The sequence below is a fragment of the Lethenteron reissneri genome, chromosome 11 (genome assembly GCF_015708825.2).
Source record: "Lethenteron reissneri isolate LAM-NWPU_2019-01 chromosome 11, ASM1570882v1, whole genome shotgun sequence".
Taxonomy (NCBI): Eukaryota; Metazoa; Chordata; class Hyperoartia; order Petromyzontiformes; family Petromyzontidae; genus Lethenteron; species Lethenteron reissneri.
The window spans coordinates 12,874,931-12,889,705 of NC_083789.1; the positions used below are offsets into that span (position 1 = coordinate 12,874,931).

At 55.2% G+C, this 14,775-nt stretch overlaps 1 protein-coding gene across 1 annotated transcript; it reads left to right on the forward strand.

Moving 5' to 3' along the window:
- The first annotated feature begins 1,805 nt into the window (after window positions 1–1,805).
- On the forward strand, window positions 1,806–13,946 carry TTC8 (tetratricopeptide repeat domain 8). The gene is made up of 14 exons (XM_061550189.1): window positions 1,806–2,065; window positions 2,685–2,805; window positions 3,084–3,156; window positions 3,283–3,442; window positions 4,334–4,423; window positions 4,527–4,571; window positions 4,696–4,781; window positions 5,086–5,173; window positions 6,187–6,297; window positions 8,817–8,956; window positions 9,247–9,421; window positions 10,999–11,121; window positions 11,238–11,321; window positions 11,990–13,946. The coding sequence occupies exons 1-14, from the start codon at window positions 1,964–1,966 to the stop codon at window positions 12,104–12,106; spliced, it is 1,515 nt and encodes a 504-aa protein (XP_061406173.1). The 5' UTR covers window positions 1,806–1,963; the 3' UTR covers window positions 12,107–13,946.
- The last annotated feature ends 829 nt before the right edge of the window (window positions 13,947–14,775 follow it).

The window sequence follows — 14,775 nt, forward strand, 5'->3', positions numbered from 1 at the left end:
ACGAGAAATGCACTGCGACCAGAAATGAAGCCACGTGACGCAACGAGTGGGGGTGGAGCACAACATTTGTCAGGTGGCAGTTTTAATACAAAAACAACAACGAGTTGTGCCCCACTCAGGTCGCCACTTGTGCACGGTTTGGCCCGGCCTAGTCCAGGAATTGACGTCTGTGTTCAGGTGGCAGCAGGAATTGATTTGTACCCATATCTGATACCGGTACGATATTGTGTTGAAAGTGGAGTTTCCATAGACGCCGTGTCTGAATGATGACATGCGTGGTGCGGGTTTGGCCTCCAGTGGGGGAGGTGGGAGGTGGGGATTTCCTGGTGACACCGAGGTGAGCGACCCCTCAGTGATCCCATCGAGCTTATTGGAGGCTTACACCCTCGAAAATAGAATCTCAGATCCCTGGTGGAAGGAGGGGTTGGGCGCTTGACCCCCTAATCCACCCCGACATCCCGTCCACCACGGCGCCGTGGTGGCGAAATGTTAACTACCTTGCCTGGTATGCAGGAGGTCGTGGGTTCAATCCCGATCCTACCGCCTGCTGTATATTTGGAGTTTGCGTGTCTCTCTCTCTCCCCGTGGTCGCGTGGGTTTTTCTCCAGGTCCTCCGGTTTTTTCCTCCACATTTAGAATCAACGTCACGCATTTAGAGTATTTGGCTGCTATAATTTGAGCGCACTGGTGTGTGGGAGAGTAAACCCACGATATTTACAATTCGAGTGCGACGTTTTGCCGGTGATTACAAAACCAGCCTCAGGCGACAGACAGAATTGTGGATAAATCCTTCTGTTTCGGCCTTAAATAGAGGAACTAAATGTTACATGGTCAATGTGAGCCAGTCAAGTTCAGGGAGTCGGGGGGCGGAGCGAAGCAGCGGATCTTTATTATTGATATATTCACAGTTAGTGAACATACATAATGCACATAACGTATGTACATTAACGACCTTAGGACACGAAAATCGTCTCAAAAACGTTGGTGTTGCTGAACGAGTAACTAATTATTCTTGGGTCTTTCGGTAAAGTCACGTTGATAGGTTCAAAGAAAACCTTCTACGTGATTTTACCCGTAAGACCCAAGAATATGAATCCCTGCAGTCACGAAAGCTTTAAGTCAAGGAGTAACTAATGTGCACGTTTTGTGTACGTGACAAATCTCACTAATTGGCTGGGTGGTGGCGCGCTTAATGACACAACCACCCCAACCTCTATTATGGATAATATCGGTCGCGATAATTCCAGCCGACGCATTAAATACAAATGCAATCCCAGGTATTGGGGCCGGAGCAGGACTCCGTGGGGGGCGCGGCCACCAGAGGGCGCTGTGGGCCCCACCAGTGACGGGCGCGGCCACCAGAGGGCGCTGTGGGCCCCACCAGTGACGGGCGCGGCCACCAGAGGGCGCTGTGGGCCCCACCAGTGACGGGCGTGGCCACCAGGGGGCGCTGTGGGCCCCACCAGTGACGGGCGTGGCCACCAGGGGGCGCTGTGGGCCCCACCAGTGACGGGCGTGGCCACCAGAGGGCGCTGTGGGCCCCACCAGTGACGGGCGTGGCCACCAGGGGGCGCTGTGGGCCCCACCAGTGACGGGCGTGGCCACCAGAGGGCGCTGTGGGCCCCACCAGTGACGGGCGTGGCCACCAGGGGGCGCTGTGGGCCCCACCAGTGACGGGCGTGGCCACCAGGGGGCGCTGTGGGCCCCACCAGTGACGGGCGTGGCCACCAGAGGGCGCTGTGGGCCCCACCAGTGACGGGCGTGGCCACCAGGGGGCGCTGTGGGCCCCACCAGTGACGGGCGTGGCCACCAGGGGGCGCTGTGGGCCCCACCAGTGACGGGCGCGGCCACCAGAGGGCGCTGTGGGCCCCACCGGCGACGCGCGGAGCCGTCGCGTCCTCCGTTGCCTTGGCGCCGAGGCCTCTGTGGCCTCGCCGATGCCTCCGTGGCCCCACGCTCGGACATGGATCCCTCCTTCTTGGCCTGGAGCCGCCTCAGGCGGAGGAGGCATCGCGACTGCGCCGAGATCTGCGGTCAATTGCTCCGCAAGAATCCCCTGGACCAGGTAAGTCGAGGCCCTGACGGCCGAGAGGGGGAGGCCGAGACGCGCTGTGCCGAACTTGGGCCCGCACCGGGTGACACCTCGCGAGCGACGCAGCAGGCCATTTGTGAGGCCTGTCGTCTCTCGCAGGAGCGGCTGCCGAGGGTTTGATGGGAGCACACGGCCTTGGGTTTCGCTCATCTCTCTGTGCGCAGTTGTTGAGTTATCTCCGCCTTCCCCGCTGCGTGCTGGGGGTTTCTTCCGTTTCCTCCGACAAGAAGCCAAACGTCTCACTGCAGTACCCTCTTGACAACTCGTCTCGAGAATCCGTGTAGCTCTCCCCGATAGCAGCCTTTATGATGTTAGTATTATTACCACGACTCCTTGAGGATCAGTAAGCCAGGTGCATAAACCACATCAAGTAATCATCTCCCATAATTAACATTGATTAAAAGTTTTATGCAATTGATGACTGGCCCCAGGAACTGTTAAACATAGACACCTCATGGGGCCAGGGACCATGGACTCCAAACATCTTACGGACCATTGCCAGGACATGGACCAGCTTACTGGCGAGCACACAGACCCCTGAGGAGCCGGCGTCGCCCGTGTCCGTCACGGGGTTTGTGCGTGGCGATGGCAGGTGGCGTGGACCCTGAAGATGCGGGCCCTCACGGAGCAGCTCTACGTGGACGAGATGGACGTGGACGAGGAAGGCTTCGCCGAGATGCTCCTGGACGATAACGCCATCGCCACGGTCTCGCGTGAGCGCCGACACGGAGAACCGTGGACGTGGCAGCAGATCCGGGGATGAGTGGACGGTGTCCGAGCGAGTGGATCCACTGGGGAGTGGATGATGAGTGACTGTGAATGTTGAGTGACAAAAATCTTGGGTTGCCTGTCAATGCTGATTGACCCAGTGGATGATGAACAGTGACTGGTCAATGAGTACTTTTTAGGTCCCCAATAGATGATGAGTGACTTATTTTGGGCCCCCTGTGGATTTGGAGTGACTGGGTTTCGCGAAATGTGTCGATTCCAGGTCCTGGGACATCACTCCGTGCTCCAGCGACCAGCCAGGGGTCCGGCGCCATGGGCCCAAGCCAGGCCGTCAGGTGACATCACCTGCTCTCACCACCCTCTGGCCGCATTTGCCCACCTCACAGATTTGAACTTGTGTTTCCTAGATCTTTGTGTTCACCATTGCTCGTCCGTATTGGATGTGATCTCGGGGCATGCAGGCCCATGACGGCCACGGGACGGCCCCTAACTGGGTTCATGCGACCTGGGACACAGTCTGGCCGCCCGGGGACCATGGAGCAGGCCATCCGCACACCCCGTACGGCCCGCACGGCGCGGCCCGTCACCAGTGCCTCAGGCCGACATGTCCGCCTCGGCACGGTAGGGCCGGCGCTAGTAACGCCGCCACGGTGACGCACGCAACTCACTCGCTTACGCGCGGGGAGCTCGCCTTCAGTCGCGGGGTTGGCAACCGGCGGTTCCCGAGCCGGATGCTGCTCTTTGGCTGCCCCTTTGCGAGATGTTCTTTTTTATTAAAACGTGAATCTTAAACATGATTTAACGTAAAATAATTTATTTAATATGACAGGGAATGGGTCACTATAGAATGTCTTGGTGACAACAAAATGTTGTTAAACTGTAATGTTAAAAAATTACTCAGGGGGGGGGGAAATAAATAGACAGTTTATTCCTTCACCTATTTTGGGTATTTAAGTCAGAATATGTTTGTCATCTGCTCTATATCTGCTACGTTTGTGTACCGGTAGCTCTGCGTTTGATGCGGCTCTCGAACTATTTTGGTCAAAGATAAAAACAAAGGCTCTTCTTCTTTGAAAGGTTGCTGACTCCTGGTCTAAACTAACACTGTGGGAACTGCTTTAGCAGTGGAGTACAAGCACAGTTAAAACACACACTCATCGCACTTGCCATGAACACTGCCCGATGACAGAAAACCCAGCAATTTGAGTTGGATGTCCAGCCACGGCGAATGTCAGTGGCGAGTGACATTGCAACTGGTCCTTGACCCCCTCCCCCTTCACCAATCCGCACTGGCCAGCGTGGTGAAGTATGTTCAGACAATCCCCCAGCGTGTGGAGGGCTTCCTCCATCAGTACATTGACAGGGGGCAATACATTATTACTTATATTTATAGATAATAGGCAGACATTTAGGGCCTTCATTTTGGGTGACGTTGGCGTCTGCCTGACTGAACATGCCCTTGGCTGTCCAAGCCTTGGTCGATGATGACTCCAGTGAGGCCTTACTCCACAGGCCTCCATGCTGTCGAACCCAGATGGACCCTTCATCCACCTGTCCCGGCTCAACTTTGCAAAATACGCGCAGCAGCCATCCGTGGCCAAGGTGAGACCCGAGTCGTACACCGGGGCCATCGGTCTGATCCAGGGTGATGTTTGTGAAGAGGACACGCTGAGCTGTGGTTCGTTCCTCTCTGTGTCATTTGCAGCCATTATTTGAGTACATCCTTCACCATGAAAATGATGTAAAAAACGTAAGTGATTTCACCGTACACGCAGCCCTCAGTGTGTGTGCTGTACGCGCTTGAGTTTCTGTGAATGCGCACGGCGGCGCGGTGTCGGGAGTAACGCCGTCCGCGTGTCGTGCCGTGCGACCAGGCTCTGGAGCTGGCCTCGCTGGCCACTGAGCACGCGCGCTTCCAAGACTGGTGGTGGAAGGTGCAGCTTGGGAAGTGCTACTACAGGTCAGCGCTCGGGTCAAGCGGCGGTGCAGCACAGGGTGGGGTTAGGTTCCGTGCGCAGCGGTGAGGGTTGTGTGGACAGGTGCGCGCTGTGCGAGCGTGAACCTGGCCTCTTGTGTGCGTGGGTGTGTGTGGGTGCGTGCGGTCCATCTCAGTCAACCTATAGCACCTGGGTCTGTTTGTGGCCTGCCAGCGGGCTTTCGAAACGTCACTTTGCCTGAAAGTGTACAAGCATGGCACAAGCGCCGTGGTGCCTTCACCGCCACTTAGTGGTGAACAGCGGCTGTTGTTGTTGTGCGGGCCCCAGGTTGGGGCTGTACCGAGAGGCAGAGAAGCAGTTCAAGTCGGCCATGAAGCAGCACGACTGTGTCGACACGTTCCTCTTCCTGAGCAAGGCAAGTCTGACTCGCAGAATTTACTCAGCATACTGTTAGGTGTGAGGTACTTGTGTCAGTTACATGGGGTCCAGCTGTCAGTATGCAGTGTGTGTGTGAGTGAGGTGTGAGTGCAGTATGTGTGACTGCATTGTGAGTGTGGTGTGTGTGTGTGTGAGTTCAGTGTATGTGTGAGTGCAGTCTATGTGAGTGCTGTCTGTGTGTGCGGTGTGTGCGTGAGTGCTTTATGAGTGCAGTGTGTGTGAGTGCGGTGTGTGTGTGTGGTGTGAGTGTGCGGTGTGAGTGTGGTTTGGGTGTGGTGTGTGTGTGTACGATGTGAGTGTGGTGTGTGTGTGAGTGTGGTGTGTGTGTGAGTGTGGTGTGTGTGTGAGTGTGGTGTGTGTGTGAGGGCTGTGTGTGGGTGGTGTGTGTGTGGTGTGTGTGTGTGTGAGGTGTGTGTGTGTGAGGGCGGTGTGTGGTGTGTGTGTGAGTGTGGTGTGTGTGTGAGTGCGGGGTGTGTGTGAGGGCTGTGTGTGGGTGGTGTGTGTGTGGTGTGTGTGTGTGTGAGTGCGGTGTGTGTGAGGGCGGTGTGTGGTGTGTGTGTGAGTGTGGTGTGTGTGTGAGTGCGGGGTGTGTGTGAGCGAACGACTCGCAATGGGAACGTTGTAAGTTTAATTCCTCTTTGGGGGTTGATGGTCCATAATCTCTCTGGGCACGATAAAATGAGTATTGCTTTGTAAAGAAGTTCAACAGTGGTTGTCCTATGGATAGACTCACCCCCGTCATAGTAATGTAGAATTTCCACCACTGGCTCAGGGCTGTAGTGGTGGCGCAGTAGTTACCGTGTTGTGCTACAAACCTGGCGACCCGAGTTCGAATCTCGGTTGCAACCAATAATTGGCGAATATTTGCGCCAGTCCCGGGCTTCCCCTAGGTCGACGCAGCCTTAAATGAGTAGCTGGTGCGATGTGTAAACATCAGCATTGCCTAAACAGTCTGTTAAACGCTATACGGGGGGCTCTTTGTTTCTGCAGGTGTGTGTGCGGCTGGATCAGCCCCTCGCGGCACTGGAGGTGTTCCGCCAGGGCCTGGAGCGTTTCCCTGGGGAAGTGACTCTACTCACCGGTATCGCACGCATTCACGAGGTTTGTATAAGAGCAATACAACACTCACCTCTGCCACGAGGTCCTCGCTCGCACTGCACCCACTTCCTACCTCGCTGCACCTGATGCAATTCAGAGTAAAGCAGCAGTCAGGGTGATTGATGGTCCAGCACTCGCTGATTCACTCCACTCACTCGCTCACTCACCCTTTAACTCACCTACTCACTCATTTACATACCGGCAGTCAGTCATCTTTTTATCACTCATACTGTATATTGCTATTAGCATGGTTGCTGTTCCCGTGATCGGTTCCTCATTGATTCCTGCAACACTGTCGAGGACTCGGTCTACCAGACACTGACTGTTTTGTCTCATCTACACTGTCTTCAACCAGTACACTGCAGGTCACAACAACACACTCACCCACTCACCCACAGACAACACTGCATGTCACAACAACACACTCACCTACTCACCCACTCACCCACAGACAACACTGCAGGTCACAACAACACACTCACCTACTCACCCACTCACCCACAGACAACACTGCAGGTCACAACAACACACTCACACACTCACCCACAGACAACACTGCATGTCACAACAACACACTCACCTACTCACCCACTCACCCACAGACAACACTGCAGGTCACAACAAGACACTCACACACTCACCCACAGACAACACTGCAGGTCACAACAACACACTCACACACTCACCCACAGACAACACTGCATGTCACAACAACACACTCACCTACTCACCCACTCACCCACTCACCCACAGACAACACTGCATGTCACAACAACACACTCACCTACTCACCCACTCACCCACAGACAACACTGCAGGTCACAACAACACACTCACACACTCACCCACAGACAACACTGCAGGTCACAACAACACACTCACCTACTCACCCACAGAGAACACTGCAGGTCACAACAACACACTCACACACTCACCCACAGACAACACTGCATGTCACAACAACACACTCACCTACTCACCCACTTACCCACAGACAACACTGCAGGTCACAACAAGACACTCACACACTCACCCACAGACAACACTGCAGGTCACAACAACACACTCACACACTCACCCACAGACAACACTGCATGTCACAACAACACACTCACCTACTCACCCACTCACCCACAGACAACACTGCAGGTCACAACAAGACACTCACACACTCACCCACAGACAACACTGCAGGTCACAACAACACACTCACACACTCACCCACAGACCACACTGCATGTCACAACAACACACTCACCTACTCACCCACTCACCCACAGACAACACTGCAGGTCACAACAACACACTCACACACTCACCCACAGACAACACTGCATGTCACAACAACACACTCACCTACTCACCCACTCACCCACAGACAGCACTGCAGGTCACAACAACACACTCACCTACTCACCCACTCACCCACAGACAACACTGCATGTCACAACAACACACTCACCTACTCACCCACTCACCCACGGACAACACTGCATGTCACAACAACACACTCACCTACTCACCCACTCATCCACAGACAACACTGCATGTCACAACAACACACTCACCTACTCACCCACTCACCCACAGACAACACTGCATGTCACAACAACACACTCACCTACTCACCCACTCACCCACAGACAACACTGCATGTCACAACAACACACTCACCTACTCACCCACTCACCCACAGACAACACTGCATGTCACAACAACACACTCACCTACTCACCCACTCACCCACAGACAACACTGCATGTCACAACAACACACTCACACACTCACCCACAGACAACACTGCAGGTCACAACAACACACTCACCTACTCACCCACTCATCCATAGACAACACTGCATGTCACAACAACACACTCACCTACTCACCCACTCACCCACAGACAACACTGCATGTCACAACAACACACTCACCTACTCACCCACTCACCCACAGACAACACTGCATGTCACAACAACACACTCACCTACTCACCCACTCACCCACAGACAACACTGCAGGTCACAACAACACACTCACCTACTCACCCACTCACCCACAGACAACACTGCATGTCACAACAACACACTCACCTACTCACCCACTCACCCACAGACAACACTGCAGGTCACAACAACACACTCACCTACTCACCCACTCACCCACAGACAACACTGCATGTCACAACAACACACTCACCTACTCACCCACTCACCCACAGACAACACTGCAGGTCACAACAGTTATTTTTCTGATTATTCCCTCGCACTGCTGCACTTCAAATTCCCTCCCAATTGTATATTTTCCCAATTTATTACCTTGCTCTATTATAAAAGCGTGCTAACGCTCGTCTATTACAACTTCGACGGTGCTGTTTGTTGTTAGCCACTTGATGTTTTTGGGCCTGTCCTTATTAACTGTGTAAAAAAAAGTACAACAAAATAGTGATGATAACAATAACAATAATAATTCACGCTGATAACCATAACCACGACGCACACTCCGACCACGTGTCATTCGTGCAGGGCATGAACAACCTGACGCTCGCCACGGAGAGCTACAAGGAAGTGCTCAAGCAGGACAACACGCACGTGGAGGCCATCGCCTGCATGGGCAGCAGCCACTTCTACTCGGACCAGCCCGAGATCGCGCTGCGCTTCTACCGGTGAGTGTTGCTCCGCCGCTGCCTCACAGCACCGCGGAGAAACAACGGGATTCGGGAGAACCACGGTGACGGGGAAGGTGGCGCATCGGCAGGCCGCAGCAGTGTAGGACCCGGGAATCTGGCCCGCCGGAACCTCGTGGAATCCACTCGCAGACCAGCGGAGGTAGCTGGAGGTTGGCTCGTGGCCTCCGCCGGGCGGCGGCCACTGTGCTCGCACTGTACGGCGACCCGCCGGGGCTCACTGCTGGTGGCGCGTGCACCCCCCGGTCGCGCGTGCCCACTGGTTGCAGGCGCCTGCTGCAGATGGGCGTGTACAACATGCAGCTGTTCAACAACTTGGGGCTGTGCTGCTTCTACGCCCAGCAGTACGACATGGCGCTGGGCAGCTTCGAGCGAGCGCTGGCTCTGGCGCAGGACCCCGAGGAAGGGGCCGAGGTGTGGTACAACCTGGGCCACGTCGCCGTGGTGAGTGGCGAGCCCGGCGGCGGGCACTCGGGAGCGAGCCGCGCGCGACGCACGATACGTCCACTGTGCACTGCGCCAGCAAAGCAGGTTTAGGTTGATGTTCTTTGTGTATTGAGTTCAACTGAGTCGTAGACTTGGAGGCAACACATTTATTCAACTCCAACACACGGGGTAACTTTCCCCTTAACAGAATAACAACCTATGGTGGTGACCACCAGGCTAGCTACACTAATTACAACGTAACTGCTACTACGGACCGGGACCACAGCTCGGGTCCAGGTCCACGTGTTGGAGACTCGGAGAACGGAGAACGTTGACGAAGGTTTCTTCAGGATGAACAACGACAACTCCGGTCCCTCTCGGGACCCGGCGAATATTCTGTGCGGCGTGGCTGGCTCCGCCCTTGGCCACGACCACCTTCCAGAATTCTCGGGAAGGATCTGGATCCCAACCACGTTACCCCCCTAGCCCCCCCTTGGGACCCCTTTGTAGACGTAACTGGTCAACCAGAGTGCCATGGCCTTTAGTAACTTCATTCCTACGGCCGGCACTCCCACACCCTGTACTGTCGGGCTGGCACTGCACGCCAAGTGTGGTGCCATCCAGCGCTATCAATCAGCGCTATCAATTACCGCTCACCGGGCCCCTCTAGGGCCGGTACTACACCCACACCCTTGTGGTATCCGCAATGTTGTTACACCGCATGCCGTGCCTCTCTAGGGCCGGCACTGCATGTTGACACCCCCCGATGTCACTGCATTTGTAACCAGCTGAGAAGTCGCGAGATGCCAGTAGAGATTTGGTATTCGCAAGAGTTACCTAGGTTACTAAAATGACAGAGCAAAGCTCCGATTAGCACGGTTGGCTACGTACGGTGCGAAAGAAGTTCAACATACATACATACATCCTTAAAAAAAGTGCGAATAGAAATCGGTGTAAAAACAACCGCCTTACAGAAGACATTGAAAACGTTGCACAAACGTAAAACAATAGATTTCCTGTAATGAAAGTTTGCACGCGCAAAACGATTAATAGTAAACGTCTGGTCATAGTAAGTTTGAGGAAGATCAGACTGGATTCAGGGTGGTAATTGAAATGGAATCTTGTTTACAATCCAACTCTGAATTATATTCAAGCTGTTAGCCGTTATATAATACCTCGTGCACACCGCCAAATTGTGTTGTTGGGTATGTACATGATGTATGCGTTGGTACGAGTGTGTGCCATGCGTGTCGTGTATTGTGCTCGGCATTTGGGATTTGATGCTGTGTGTGTGCCGGTGTACTGGTTAACGCGCTTCGCTATGAACCTGGCGACCCGAGTTCGATTCCCGCTCACGGCCAACTTTGGTGAGGATTATCTGAACCGGTCCTGGGCCTCCCATAGGTCGACTCCACCTCAAATGAGTCCCTGGTGCGGTGTGTAAACATTGCCACTGTAGAGGTCAAAGGCGGCCGGGCGTGGTGCTGGCCACCCACCCCCTCGTGTGCCATGCAAGCCTTCATATGTGCTCGCTAACAGCACTTGCCCCAAACGTCTGTTTAGGCTATATGGAGGACCTTTGTCTTTTTGTGCAGGGAATAGGGGATGTGACGCTGGCTTACCAGTGCTTCAAGCTGGCCTTGGCGAATAACAACGACCACGCAGAGGCCTACAACAACCTGGGGGTGTTGGAGCACCGCAGGGGACATCTGGACCAGGTGAGCGAGGGTGGGCAGATTGCGCCCCGACCCCCGGCACGACCTGTGCGCAGAGCGGGCGGCGGGCTGAGCGGGGCGGTTGTGAGCCGAGCGCGCTCTCGCTGTGTTGCGCGCAGGCGAAGGCGCTGTTCCAGACGGCCTCGTCGCTGGCTCCACACATGTACGAGCCGCACTTCAACTACGCCAGCCTCTCTAACCAGGTCTCGCTTCCCACGTCGCCCACACTCGCCCACATCCGCCCCGCGACATCCTCCCCCACTGCTGTTTGTTTCAATTCTAACGGTCACCTGAGCACAGGCTCGGAGGTCCCAAAATGCCAAGCGGTCAACGTCACACAGCGCCGTGATAAGAACATTAGCGTTATAACATGAAGAGTTTACGTGTCTCTTCATCTGAGCAAGGTTATTATGAGAGCTTGAGAAAAAGGGACGATGGGAGGGAATTCCAGAGTGCAGCAGTACGAGGTAATAAGCAGCAAGGGAAGCGGAGCGTGCTGCTGGTGTGCAGTGGCGCGGTGTTTATGCTGTGAGCAGACACTGAAACCTGCTGCCAGTCTCAACTCATTTACATTTCTAATTAAAACTCGCACAACATCTGCCGCTGTTACAGAGTGCATTCTGCATGAACCCGGGGGTGTGCACCGTCGAATCGTTCTCGCGTGTGCGGTGTACACTGTAGAAATGGAAACTGATTTCATGTACGTGTGTGTGTATATATACGTGGAATCGTTACACGTTCGCTCTGTACGTGTCGGTTCATACACCGGGACCCCCCCCCTTGCATCTCTCGCGATTATCTAGGTGAAATATTTCATAAATCAAAATGTGTGGATGTGTCTCGCCGTGTCCGCGGTGTGTTTGCGCGACAGCTGGGCGACCTGCAGAGCAGCTACCTGTCAGCCCAGCGGGCGCTCAGCGCGTTCCCGCAGCACGTGGACTCGCACCAGCTCATACAGCAGCTGAAGCAGCACTTCGCCATGCTGTGAGCGCCCTCCCCGCCCCACTCGCCGCGGCCACGGCAGCGATGGGAGCGGCAGCAGCAGCAGCGGCGTGTGGAGCTGCCCCGGAGTTTCCGCGCGAGCGTCCACGTAGAACTGTTGTGATTCTCGTTGTAACGCGAGCGTCGCGGTAGTGACGGTGATCGTACTTTAGAGCAGCGTTTTCGCCGTCGCGCTTGTAACGCGCGCAGAGTTTGCGCAGAGGCACGTGAGAAACCACGGACAAGCCTGGGAAGGGAACCGGAGCCAGCAATTGTCAAGCTCTGTGGTCCTTTATTGGTATGCTTGACCAACTCCGTGATGACCGAGTTGGTGGATTCGTTGGAGGCGTTGTGAGTGAATTTTGGGGTCTTGCGCAGTGACGTGGAGGGTCAATTAGGTGGCAGCAGCAGCCCAGTTTTGTCCCGAAGCTGATCTCTGGCCCCGGGGCCTCTGCAAGTTTTATGTTTATTTTGTTGAACCAGGTGAGAACTCGAGACCAGGATGAGCCTCATTTGCAAGCGTCACCTGGGTCACTAAAATGACAAATGCAATTACTTAGCAAGTATAACAATGAAGCAAATAGAAATCAGAGCAAAAACAACTGCATTACAGAATTGAAAACGGTGCAGAAACATGGATCGGTGGTAAATACATTTCCCGTAACAACTTTTCTGTGACAAATGACTTTTCAAAATAATTTAATTGTACAATTAACCAGCAAAAAAGATGGACATGGGTTTAGGGCGATTACCGCTCGCGTGCGGACAGACAAACGCGTGCAGGGACTCGGTGTTGATGTTGAGTCACGTGGGAGCCACAGGTCAGGCGCAGCTTGCTTCCCGAGTGCATGTTGCCAAGGGACTGGGTCGCTCACCATCGTGGGTGACTTCCTGCTCACCCGGTGAGGGTGCGAGCTATGAATCGACTCGTGATGGATCCTTAAGGTTCGCGATATGTGCACGGAACTGCGAGTGTAAGCAAATCGTTTTCAAGGATGCTAATTACATGCAAATGATCTGCTGGTGCTGCGGTGTGGCAAGGGACCAAAACGGTGCCACAACTGAGCCACAAACGCGGGACGGCAACAACAACAACTCGCTTATTTCATTCTGGCCTGGACGGTCACGAAGCCGCCGGTGGCGCGGGGTGACTCATCAGCACAACCAATTAGCCCTGCATCAATTAAGCGTGAATTGAATATGTTCGCGCCGTCCCATGGTCTGCTTGTCACGGCATGGCGTTCGGGGGCCTGGAGGAGCTGATGGTGATGATGAGTGTGGCAGCCTCGTAATTACCAGGTGCTGGGCCCCAGCTGTGACCTCCGGCTGCTGCTGCACAGGCGTTGAATCCCAGCACGGAGCAGTGGGGTCGTGTTTACAGCAGTTGGCGGTGCACGCTGGAACCCGCCCCTCTGATTTAGCACCGTTGGCTACGTACGGTGCGAAAGGAGTTTAACTAACATACATGGCGAATAAGTAAATATTCACCCCTCTCTAAATCCACTGCTGGATGAAGGGCTTCCCACGCCATGTCAGTCGTGGGACTTGTTTGACCATACTTCACCACTCCGGTCAGTGCGGCTTGGTGAAACTAGAGGCCCAGCAACTGGTGCAGATATCGCGACCGATTTTAGCCATGGTCGGGAATCGAATTCGGGTCCGCAGCGTTCAAAGCGCAGTGCTTGGCACTGCGCTTTCCCACGTGACCAGCAGCGTTGGGGAACCTCTATGCAGCAGTGGATCGCCAAGGTCATTGGAGGTCAGTGGTGTAGGATGCACATGGTGTGATCGGTACCGTTTCAAATAAACCGCTGAGATTCGATCATCGATCGACACAACCACGGCGAGTCGTGTGCGTAATCGTCGATTTTCTCGACGAGCGTCTCGCGATTGGGTTTCGCGTAAACCCTTGGGAAGCCACTGGAGGCGCTGCACCCGCCGGCAAAAAGGGAACGGGCATGGAGTTTTTCAAATCGCGATACGAATCGTGCCTCCCAGCCAATATTAGACGCCCCCCCCCCCCCCCCCCGTGTATTGGGCTCTCCGCGAGCATCCACACTGCCATCGCCTGGGACCCAGTCGGCTGGGTTAACCCCGGCTCCATGCTCGGCGAGAGCCGCCACCATCCACCACTAATTACCACTCGGCACGAGAGCACGCCGAGGATGATTTCACCCCCCGGTGCGGCGACTCCTCGTGGTGACGAGAACCCCGAGAACCTCTCGAGGAGTCCGTCACTCGAGTCAGGAGGAGGGCAGCTAGACACGCGCTCGTCGCCTGGACGCTCCTACTCGGGGCATTGGACGAGTGCATGAGGCTCCACCAGGAGGCTGCTCCACCAGGAGGCTGCTCCACCAGGAGGCTGCTCCACCAGGAGGCTGCTCCACCAGGAGGCTGCTCCACCAGGAGGCTGCTCCACCAGGAGGCTGCTCCACCAGGAGGCTGCTCCACCAGGAGGCTGCTCCACCCGGAGGCGGCTCCACCCGGAGGCGGCTCCACCAACAGGAGGAGGCTCTATCAGGAGGCTGTTCCACTAGGAGGCAGCTCCACCAACAGGAGGAGGCTCCAGCCTGCGGCTCCACCAGGAGGAGGCTCTACCAGGAGGAGGTTCCACCAACAGGAGGCTGCTCCACTAGGAGGCGGCTCCACTAGGAGGCGGCTCCACCAGGAGGCGGC